Consider the following 12138-nt stretch of genomic DNA (forward strand, 5'->3'; position numbering starts at 1 on the left):
TCATATCTTAATTGAGTTGCTTTTTTTTTTTTTTTTTTTTTTTGGTGCTGCCTTTTTATTGTTGACTTTCAAGAAATCAAAAGTTGTAGATTTTTTTCCAGTAAAAGTTTATAGTATAGGTGAGTGGTTGCTGACTTTGACCTAATTTGGCCTGCCACCAATTTTTATATAGCCTGTGAGCCAAGAATATAGATATTACACATTTTTCAATGACTGAAAAAAAAAAAATCCAAAAAAAATCCCAGCCGCGCTCATTCCTTTATGTTTGTCCGTGACTGCTTTTGTGCTGCAAAGGCAGAGTTGACCAGTTGCAGCGGGGCCCGGGTGTGGGTACTTGTCACTCCTCATCTGCTTGGCGGACTGCTGAGCGCACTGAACAGGTGGAACTCGATGGCCTGAGTCCCATGTGTGCCACAGTACCATAGCACTTCATTTTTTTATTGCCGGTGCATCCCTATCACGCCAAAACAGGAGAAGAAACAGTTGGAGTTTTAGATGTCAAAGCAGATATGTTTTCTGAGCTCAGACCACAGTTCCAGCATCGGTTTTCGGGGGACTGTGATGAAAACGTGAAGGAAGTTTCCTGTTTTGTAACCCATCTGACTGTACACTGGAGCCCCTTCCCCTAACCTTCAATTGGGACTGGCTAATCTACAGTGTAATGACATGCTAACAGGCAGATGTCAAGAAAAGAATCTGATTTTATAAACGCCTTCCAAGCAGTGAATGTGGTTGATTAAAATTACATGTTTACGGATGTGTGTCAGTATTGTCTGCATGTATCCACAAAATGATTTTTCAAAGAGGAAATATGTAAAATCTCATTACAGATCAGCATTAACAGACGAACATGTTCAGTTTTCACGATAGAGAACACTAATTTTGAACCCTAATTAAGCGAAATGTTACTCCTCCAAAAAGAATTCCATTTTTTTATTAGTATATCTATATAGCAAACTTATACTCCATTATTATTACATTTTGAATTCTGTCAATTAAACCTTTGTGGAAATTTGATTCTCCCTTATACCTGCATGATCTTCTTGATTTTGCCTGTTGGCCCCCAAAGCCTAAAACATTTGTTATGTGCCTCTTCACAGAAGAATGCTGACCCCTGGTATTAGTAATTAATCTGAGTTATCCCTTAATCCGACCCTGATTTACTCTTCCTTAATCCTGATTTCTTGTTCCATAATTGGAATGCTTCTTTCTAATTTATTCTTAGTCCAGTATTTACTTGATTTGCTTCATAATAGTCACTAGGCACACTTGTTACAAACACCAGTTCCATTGTGATTCTGCCAGGTACCACATCCTGTGATCAAGGAAATTTGGGAAACAGTCTCATCCGGTGGAGATTTACCTGAGGCCCAGGCCCAGTGGTACATTAAATCCCCTCTCCTAGTTTGTTCTCAGTGCTTTAACTGCTACTTTTTCCCTAGGCCTATTTTTAGTTCTCCTAATCTGCTAATCGCCCCTGTCCTTCCCCTGGTCCCATAAAAGTAAAACACCTACCACCATCTGTTCTTTGTTTCTCAGGTGGACCTACCTGACCTAAACTCTGTAACTTTTAGAGACTAAACCTTGTTTTAGACAAGTATAAGTTTAGTGTCTAAGCTTGTACCAGAACCTTTTATTTACACAACAATAACTTTTTTTTTTTTTTAAGTAAGGTCTATACCCAATGCGAGGCTCAAACTCACGATCCTGAGATTAAGGGTTGCGTGCTCTATCGACTGAGCCAGCCAGGGGCCCCCAAAATAATAAACTTTTAACGCAGATTTGAGGTGGAATCATCAAAAAAAAAATTCAAAATTAAAGCCTGATTATTAATTCAAAAATAATTCCAGTGATGATGGACTCTGTATGGCCCACGGAATCCTCTACTTAGCTAATAATGAAGAAGATGTGACTTGTATAATAATAATGTTTACTGTGTGAGGGTTTCAATTACTTATATGCAAACTGAATATTTTTATTGTAAAAAATTTTTACAGCTTTATTGAATACAATTTTTAATACCTTGTAAGCATAGTCATATTTTGGCTTATATTTTAAGGTAGTTATTATTTAAATATTGTATTGAGCAAATACCTTAGACCGCTTTAGTTTCTGATGGATTTCAAATTTTAATGAAAAATGCATCATTTTATTTTTCTCCAAATTACCTTTTTTTAATGTAGCTTTTTATGATGTGAGGAAAAACAAAATAAAAAGTTACTTTTCTGTTTTTTACATCTTTCTAGGTATTGCTACTTTTTTTAAACATTTAGGTTATTATGTACTTTATTAATTTTGAGTATCTAATATTAGGATCACATTTATAGAAGTTATATCTTACCATTTTAAGTAAAAACTCACCCATGATTGTAGATGTTCTAGGTATGGCTCATTTAGTATGCTTACAGAGGAAGTCCTATGAATGCTTTCTAAATTTTTTACTTAACTTTTCTCAGTTCTTTATAATCTCTTTATATCTTAGGTTTTATCTTTTTCTCATATTAAATTGCTCTCCTAAAGACCCTATTTTTTTTAATGTTTATTTATACATTTGATAGAGAGAGAGAGAGAGAGAGACAGCATGAGTGGGGGAGGTGCAGAGAGAGAGGGAGACACAGAATCCAAAGCAGGCTCCAGGCTCTGAGCTGTCAGCACAGAGCCCAACGCAGGGCTCGAACTCACCAACTGTGAGATTCATGAAAGCCACCCAGCTGCCCCGTAGAGACCCTGTTTAAAACAAAAAAAAGAAGCGTTGTCTATATATGCTTGGGAAGAAAACTGTTTCCTTTTTTTTTTTTTTTTTTTTCTTTTTTAAGAGAGTGAGCGTGCGGGAGCTAGGGAGAGAGAGAATCTTAAGCAGGCTCTGTGCTCAGCTCGGAGCCTAATGTGGGGCTCAATCCCTCAACCTTGGGATCATGACCTGAGCCAAAATCAAAGTCAGATGCTCAACCAACTGAGCCACCCAGGCACTCCATCTGTTTTCTATTTTTATTTTTATTTATTTTTAAAAAATTTTTGGTTAATGTGTTTATTCGCTTTGAGAGAGAGAGAGAAAGAGAGAGAATGAATATGAGTGGAGGAGGGGCAGAGAAAGAGAGAGACACAGAATCCAAAGCAGGCTCCAGGGTCTGAGCTGTCAGCACAGAACTCAACACGGGGCTCGAACCCACGAACTGTGAGATCGTGACCTGAGCTGAAGTCGAATGCTCAACCAACTGAGCCACCCAAGTGCCCCGTTTCCTATTTTTAAAAGAATTTCTTTTCTGCATTTGAGTTTGATAGCATGATCAAAACTCATCATTACTGTTTGTTCTGGATAGCATGATTGCAGTTAATAAGTACACATTTCCTCACCTTGCCATCTTCATTTCTCAGATTCAGACTGTCCATAAGAGATCTCCTTCCGGGTTAACACAACGTTTAGAGATCTTCCTGAAAGTTCCATTTTCTCAAAATTGTTGACAGTGCTTTTCTTACAGCAATTATACAAATTAGAAGCCTGTGGGCCTTATTTTTAAATAGTAAAGTATTTGTTCTATCCATTATAAATCCTAAAACAAAATTAAGGAAGTTGTCAAAATATGTCTCTAGCAACATTACTTATAAAAGTTTTACAGAGTCACAAAAGGCAAGATTCTATTTTAAATGTAATTCTGGTAAGAGGAAGTTAATAAAAGCCTTTATGCTTCTAACCAGTGCTGTTTTGCCACCTGTTTGTGAATAAGTACACTTAATTCCCAACTTTGATACACACACACATACACACACACACAAGTGTGACCAAAACTTTAGTCCCATTCTTCTACCAGAAGATTGGTCAAAAATCAGAAATTGGTTATACCTCAGTAAAGTTGTGGGGAAAAATCAGAAGTTGGGAAGGAAAGCCCTGATAAGTGACTTCATATTCTTTCTTTTTATTTTTTATTAAAAAAATTTTTTTAATGTTTATTTTACTTTTGAGTGAGAGAGAGAGACAGAGTGCGAGCAGGAGAAGGGCAGAGGAAGAGGGAGACACAGAATCTGAAGCAGGCTCCATGCTCTGAGCTGTCAGCAAAGAACCCAATGTGGGGCTCGAACCCATGAACCAGGAGATCATGACCTGACCCGAAGTCAGACGCTTAACCAACTGAGCCACCCAGGCGCCCCGAAATTCTTTTGTTTAATTAGTATTTATTTATTTATTTATTTATTTATTTATTTATTTATTCTGAGAAAGAGAGAGAGACAGCAGGGGAGAAGCAGAGAGAGAGATGGAGAGAGAATCCCAAGTGGGCTCCATGCTGTCAGTGCAGAGTCAGATGTGGGGCTCCATCCCACGAACTGTGACATGACCCAAGCCGAAACCAAGAGTCAGATGCTTATCTGACTGAGCCACCCAGGCACCCCAGTCAATTCAAAGTCTTTATGAAACAAAAGAGGGCATAAATAAATATTTCTTTTCTATATGACTGGAAAAATAAATCTTCTCTAAAGATGAACTTCTTTTTTGCTTATCCTTGGAGAATTTGTGGTCATGAGGGGCAGAATTTGACCACTGTGTATATTGGTCTAAGTAAATAGTGCCTCATTTACTTAAAAAGGTTTTGAGTATAAAAGTTAGTGGTTTAGGGGCGCCTGGGTGACTCAGTCGGTTGAATGTCCGACCGGCTCAGGTCATGATCTTGCAGTCCGTGAGTTCAAGCCCCGCGTCGGACTCTGTGCTGACAGCTCAGAGCCTGGAGCCTGCTTCAGATTTTGTGTCTTCCTCTCTCTCTGCCCCTCCCCCACTCACACTCTGTCTCCCTCTGTCTCAAAAGTAAATAAACATTAAAGAAAAAAAATTTTTTTAAATAAAATAAAAAATAAAAGTTAATGGTTTTGCTTCAGTTCATTTTTCATGTTGTATTTGATGTTATATGTTTGATAGTGAAAACAATCAGAACTATTAACATTGCTTATGAAATTCGTATTTTGTAATCCCAACTATTTTTTATTTCATTTAATTTTTTAAATTTTATTTATTTATTTTGAGAGAGAAAGAGAACTAGAGGGGCAGGGAGAGGGGGACAGAGGATCCAAAGCTGGTTCTGTGCTGATAGCAGAGAGCCGGATATGGGGCTCAAACTCACAAACTGAGATTTTCACCTGAGCTAAAGTGAGATGCTTAACTGACTGAACCACCCAGGTGCCCCCCAGCTATTTTTTTTTTTTGTCTGTTTATTTTGAGAGAGAGGGAGAGAGAGAATCTCAAGCAGGCTCAGTGCTGTCAGCGTGGAGCCTGATGCAGGCCTTGAACCCGTGAAATGCGAGATCATGACATAAGCCAAAATCAGGAGTCGAACACTGTACCTCTGAAATCCCAACTATTTTAGTTAACATAATTGTTTCTTTTCTTAATGACGTTTAGATGAAACCAGCCTGTATAAAAGCCCTCACCCGTATATTTAAAATATCTGATCAAGATAATGATGGCACTCTCAATGATGCTGAACTCAACTTCTTTCAGGTAGCCCTATTCTTCAGGCATTTCTCTATCTTGGGGTGGGGGGGGGGGTTGATGAGAAAAGCTATAAAAAAACTTACTGGCTTCAGTAATGTTATGTTGATAAACGTGTCTCTTTCACGTAAAACTCTTTCACATCAAGCTATTTCAGTCTTTACCTGAGGTATAAAGCTCTCCTATGCATAGGAATTGAGGGGACTCCTTGACATTGTCATTTCATGGTATACAGTGGGTGTATTAAAGATGATGTGAAATCTGAACTCTGAATTATTTTTTTCTTTCTTGGTTTGTATAACATGGGTACACAGAAAACTCTGTATAAGAAACACAATGGAAAGAGTATGGAAGGTTTCTTTCCTTCTGTGTATGATAGGTTTTAAATAAATAAGGCAAGGTGGAGATTATCCTAATTTAGAATTTGATTCTTTTGGTTACAACTGATTTAATATTGTTTGGTAGATTAACGTTCTATATGGTTTGTGGTTTTAATGCTATTTTGTTTTTAAATTCATTTTTACATTTTTTGCTAGAGAATTTGTTTCAACACTCCATTAGCTCCCCAAGCTCTGGAAGATGTCAAGAATGTAGTCCGAAAACACATAAGTGATGGTGTGGCTGATAGTGGATTGACATTGAAAGGTGGGTGAATGGTATTTTTCCCCCTTTTAACCTTTTCAAACTTTGGCAGAAGGTGAAGGTCTTTATAGCATTGTGTATACTTTAAGGAAATGTTAGTATTTACTGATATGCCTGAAATCTAACTTGGATACTCAGAAGAGACAGGCCATTGGTGGGGATAATCATCCTTACTGTCAGCATAAATTAGAGGTGGGGGAATTTCTTGGTTCTTAGGAATGCGGAGGTCCATCTGATGGACAGAGATTTCTGGGACAAACAAATTTATCTTAAAATTCTTACTACTTAAAGGCATCTTTTGGATAGAAATTATTTTTAGGGAAGACATTTTGTCTACCAGTCATATTTACTGAGTAGAAAATGTTCCTTGTGGAATGTATTCTGGAGCCTCAGTGAAATAAGAAACAAAATTGAAAACCATAGTTTTCCATTACAGAAATAAGTTCAAAGAGCAATAAAATGACTTCCGTTTATTTTTATCATATAACTGTGAATGTCGATGTATTCCTTAGGATTCATTTTTGGCTCTTTTATCCATTGGCATCTCTTGTTGACATGGATGTATGTGAAATGATTCTGAAATCTGTTGTGTTTCATTCAGAGACTTGCAAACTGCATTTTGATTTGACCTTCCATATGCAAAGCTTTATGCATGTTTTCATGGATCTAACTCTTGCCATTATGAGTTACGTGCTTTTCTCCCATGTGACTTTGTACCCTTGTTCACATCAGCCGTACTTACTAATTCATTTTATTTCAGGTTTTCTTTTTTTACACACACTTTTTATCCAGAGAGGGAGACATGAAACTACTTGGACTGTGCTTCGACGATTTGGTTATGATGATGATCTGGATTTGACACCTGAATATTTATTCCCCTTGTACGTACCTTTGGCCTTCTAATTAATTTTGCTTGCCAAGTATTTTAAGTTTTATTTAGTGCACAGTTTAGATAGGCTTTGAGCTACTCAGGACTAATTTAGATTTATAGAGAGGTTTACAGCAGGGTTTGTCAACCTTGGCACTATTGACATGTTGGACTAGACAGTTCTTTGTTATAGAGTCTGCCCTGTGCATTATAGAATATTTAGCACATCCATAGTTGCCAGTAACACCTCCTCCCCCAGTTGTGACTACTGAAAATGTCTGTTGTCTCTAGAAATTACCAAATGTTCCTTCAGGAGTGAAATCACCCCCACTTGAGAGCCCCTGATTTATAGCATGGCATAAACTTTTCCTCTTCTTCTCATGGAGAATATAAGTATCTTTTTTTTAATTCATCTTACTATGGAAGGAGATCACAGGTGCTGGACAAACTTTCATTTGGAGTCAAGAGGTCAGAGTCTATTATTTCACTTATTTTCATTGGTCCTTCTTCTAAGTTTTATGGCCTTTTCTTAGCTCAGGGTAAAAAAAGTATTTTTCCTAAATAGCCAGCCTGTTTGTAGTTATATTCCGGTAGATAATGCTATGTGTAAGTTGCGTTTGTTAAAAAACAGACCAGTGTCACCTAAAACAGGAGACTGCCTTACCATTGGTTGCCTTTCCTGTGCCCTAGGGAGGTGGGCTTTTCAGGGAAGTGATGTCCTAAGATCTAGCCTTTTGGGTCTTTAGCCTTTCTCTCTCTCTCTTTTTTTTTTTTTCCCCCTGTGGCACATTGTCTTCATATTGTCCCTTTTTATTTTAGCATAGCACCCCTCGCTCTCTATGTAAGGATTCAGAAAGATTTTTGTTTTTTTCATTTCTCATCAAGAAAGCAAAGTTCTTTCAAACTGGATTCCTGGTCCATTAGGTCTAAGTTGGAACTTCTCTTGTCAAAGTTAGTAAATCTTGGCTCAAGTAATTTCCCAGATTTTTCAATAAAAATCTATTGAATGAATGAATTTGTCCCGGGATCTTTTGTCAAGTTTTCTGTGCCATTAACATGGGTAGATAAATTTTACAGGAGATTGCTTACTGCTTTCTTAAGCATGACAGTAAGAAAATGCCATTGCTAATGGCTTTGTGGTTCACACTAATATCTTCTCAATTTCTTTAGGCTCTTTGCCTTTCGTTTTCTGTAGAATAGCCCTGTAAAGCCACCACTTGAATCTTTCTAGCCTTCTTACTAAACTATCTCCTTCTGTCCTTCATACTGCTGCTAGATTAATAGATTTATAAATACAGATTTGCCCATGTCACTTCTCTTTGAGCCAGGATAAAGCTCAAGCTTCTTAACATGTTATACAAGGTCATTCATGGTCTGCTGTGCTCATGCTCACTCCCTGCCTTCATTCTAGAAGTAAACACTAAGCTATTTTTAGTTCCCCAATCATCTGTTGTTTCGTACTCCAGGCTTTTGCCCAGGTAGTCTCACTTGCTGCCTCTCTCTCCCTTACTCTACTTACTAGCTTTTATCCTTCAAATCACCATTCAGGTGATGATGTCTCCCAACACATCACCTTCCCATCCCCGGGCCAGAGATGTCCCCTCTAGTGTGGGTTCCCCTAGCATCCTTGGCTTACCCATATCCACCACTCGCCTCGTTCTGTTGCAACAGTGAGGTTGTCTGTGATCTGTCTCCCACTTGAATGTGGGTTCCGTAGAGGTAGGGAGCCTGTCGTGTTTTTGTGTCCCTAGTACCTAGCTCAGTGCATTTGATTGAACTGAACTTCAGATGTTTAAAGGTCAAATCAGGCAGAAATAATTACCTCCTCACATCATTTTTAACTCATTACAATGTTGACATAAGCAACAGTTATGACTTAAAATTTGTTTATGGGAAGAACAAACCCGTTACAGTGTAATCAGTGTTACTTGTAAAATTTTTATTTCAACCTGCCCTTCAGAAATTTGAGAAACTTTGTGTTAGCTCAGAGTGAACATGATCATGGCTCTTCTGAGGATTGCCATCCCACTCCGTTGACTTACCCTGGGAAAGTCTAAATAAATGGCTTCAACAAAGATACTTTATAAATGCGATCATCCCACAAAAAGACTTGTTGCAGTTTTATATTCATTTCTTAAGTTAAATTGTAATGTTTGGTTAATGATCTATTTTACTCTTAAAATTTTTTTATTTACAGGCTAAAAATACCTCCTGATTGTACTACTGAATTAAATCATCACGCATATTTGTTTCTCCAAAGCACCTTTGACAAGCATGATTTGGTAAGCTTTTTAGCTGCAGTTTTCCATGATTTGTAATAAAATACTTTTCTGTAAATGATTTAACTCTGTTTCCTTAGCTATGGGATGCTCATGTCACATAGCCAAGAATTGCTCAAACTTGTTAAGTTAGACTAACAAAAATACCTTCTTTTATTTATTTACTTTTATTATTTTCTCAAGATGAAAAAGTCTAGATTCTAATAGACTCTTGTATAGGTTTTCTTATGTACGTGAGAGGAATTTTCTTGATAAAATGTAAAATTCCATTTGTTTTTAGAAGCACAGCTTTATTAGACTGGGGGTTCTTATGTTTGGGAGTTATTCTCTTACATACCTAAACATTTTGTGTACTTCCTTATGTATCTTCAGGATAGAGACTGTGCTCTGTCACCTGATGAGCTTAAAGATTTGTTTAAAGTTTTCCCTTACATACCGTGGGGGCCAGATGTGAATAACACAGTTTGTACAAATGAAAGAGGCTGGATAACCTACCAGGGATTTCTTTCCCAGTGGACGTGAGTACAGAGCTCACCTATCTCCTCTAGAGTTACAGCTCGCTTAAAATTATGATGCGTCACATTCATCATTTTGTAAATTTGTCAGGTCTTACGAAATGCTTCAGTCATAACTGTAAGCAGGATTTATAGTGCTGATGCAGTGTCTAAGATGAACTTTAGACGTTCTGTCAATTTATCAGGAAGGGATGTGTTTGCTTTTGGTTGATGTACAGGGAAGCAGTAATAAGTCTTACATCAAAATTGAACTAGATTGTCATACTTTTTGATTAAGGGAACTGGAAATCTCACTGCTATTACACAATTCTTACACTTCCAGAATATGGGGAGAGCATGTTTTACTTGACAGTGAAGACTTAATTTTGAGGGTTTTTTGGTTGGTTGTTTTTATTTTTCTTTATTTTTTTAAGTGTTTATTTATTGTGAGAGAGTGCCCATGTGCATGCAAGTTGGGAAGGGGCAGAGAGGAGGGAGAGAGAGAATCCCAAGCAGGCTCTGTACTCTCAGTGCAGAGCCCAAGTCAAAGCTCAATCCCACGAATCATGAGACCATGACCTAATCTGAACTCGAAAGCTGCATGCTCAACCAGTTGAGCCACCCAGGCGCCCCTTTGTTGTTTGTTTTAACCCACTTTTTTTTTTTAAACATTTATTCATTTTTGAGAGAGAGCATGAGCTGGAAAGGGCAGAGAGAGAGGGAGACACAGAATCCAAAGCAGGCTCCAGGCTCTGAGCTGTCAGCACAGGGCCCGATGCGGGCTCGAACTCACGGACTATGAGATCATGACCTGAGCTGAAGTCGGACGCTTAACCGACTGAGCCACCCAGGTGCCCCTTGACGCACTTTTTAATGAGGGTTTATCTACAGTCTGTTTACAGTGTAGTTGACATTGTATGTAGGGTACTAAGGACATCCTCTGGTCATGCATGATGACATTATTACTTTAACCTTGGTGAGACTAAATTTCTCAACACCAGGACCTGTTCTTTTCCCACATCACAAAAAGGGCTAATTTCAAGTGCCTTTCAGTTATTTTTGCACCCTTTGCAAACCTCTTCGGATTTAATTATCAAATCCTCAACCAGCCAGTATTTGCAATATGCTGTGTAACTTGGGAAGCAGATAATGTAAAATATCCTTGCCCTAGATTTTACCAGCATCTCACTGCTCATCTGTGTGTAGATACAGGAATCCCATTCTACCCCTGCCAATCTTGCGTTCCCTCCCTCTCTTCTCTGCCTTGAGAATGTCAGTGCGGGGAAACCTGTGGTTGGGCACATGGGAAATTAAAGGAGTCTGACAAAAATTATCTGGGTCTGGTGATAAGATATTTAAGCTGTTGGGTTTTGTTTTTTTTTTTTTTTCTGTAAATGTTCATTTAGGAATTTTTCTGATCTTCACCTCTTCCCTTTCCTAGGCTCACGACCTATTTAGACGTCCAGCGCTGTCTGGAGTATTTGGGCTATCTAGGCTATTCAATATTGACGGAGCAAGAGTCCCAAGCTTCAGCCATTACAGGTGCGTATTTGGATACTACTCACTCCGTGCTTAGAAACGTTATTTACTCTTCCGGTTTCATGTGTGAAAAGAGTGAAAATAAACTCATCTTCGTTAGTCTTCCCTGTCTGCACTCTGTTTGTTCTCCCTGCCATTTGGTCATTTGAGTTGAGAGTCTAGATTTTATTGTTTATCAAAAAAGAAAGGGTAGAGGTTTTCCTTCTAGTTTCCCCCTGAGGATACTCCACTGAGGAAAATCAGGGAGGGCTGTGGGCATTAAGTGTATTGTAATGTGCCAGTTTATCTTGTGTTTTAATTTTCTGTAGACATTAAAGACTGTACCTATTAACATGTAATCCTGATATTGAACTAATTGTGTAACTTGTGGTTTTGTAACCATTTTCTACATTAGTAAATCTTTCACAGACTTTGTAATTCTTGCTAAGCAGTGTGCTCCACTTAAAGAATACCATAGGAACAGATATAACAAGTTAGGGAACTGATTGTTTCGAGATTTTCTTCTTTCTTTTTCTTTTTTTAAGTTTATGTATTTTGAGAGAGAGAGAGAGCATGAGCAGGGAGGGGCAGAGAGAAAGGGAGACAGGGAGAATCCCAGGCAGGCTCCACGTGGCTAGTTCACCCCTCAAGATTTTCTTATTTCCTAATTGGTGGGGGGACATGCCATATCTTACAGGAGGAAGTTCCAGCACAAGAAGACAACCAATCTTAAATCGACAAAGCAGGTACCCTTTAAAGTAGTTAACCGGGGGGCGCCTGGGTGGCTCAGTCGGTTAAGCGTCTGACTTCAGCTCAGGTCATGATCTCACAGTCTGTGAGTTCGAGCCCCATGTCAGGCTC

At 38.3% G+C, this 12138-nt stretch overlaps 1 protein-coding gene across 9 annotated transcripts in view; it reads left to right on the forward strand.

Annotated features, from left to right (window-relative positions):
• The window catches only part of RHOT1 (ras homolog family member T1), a 76294-nt gene that overhangs the window by 42756 nt on the left and 21400 nt on the right, over window positions 1–12138 (forward strand). For all 9 annotated transcript variants that reach the window (XR_006297811.1, XM_043583664.1, XM_043583668.1 and 6 more), the window contains 6 exons: window positions 5387–5485; window positions 6013–6121; window positions 6879–6999; window positions 9184–9268; window positions 9638–9783; window positions 11201–11301. Coding sequence is in view for 8 of the 9 variants with exons in the window: in XM_043583664.1 (XP_043439599.1) it covers window positions 5387–5485; window positions 6013–6121; window positions 6879–6999; window positions 9184–9268; window positions 9638–9783; window positions 11201–11301 (661 nt within the window). In the remaining variant the exon portion in view is untranslated. The remainder of the gene's footprint in view (window positions 1–5386; window positions 5486–6012; window positions 6122–6878; window positions 7000–9183; window positions 9269–9637; window positions 9784–11200; window positions 11302–12138) is intronic.

Source organism: Prionailurus bengalensis, chromosome E1, assembly GCF_016509475.1.
Source record: "Prionailurus bengalensis isolate Pbe53 chromosome E1, Fcat_Pben_1.1_paternal_pri, whole genome shotgun sequence".
Lineage (NCBI taxonomy): Eukaryota > Metazoa > Chordata > Mammalia > Carnivora > Felidae > Prionailurus > Prionailurus bengalensis.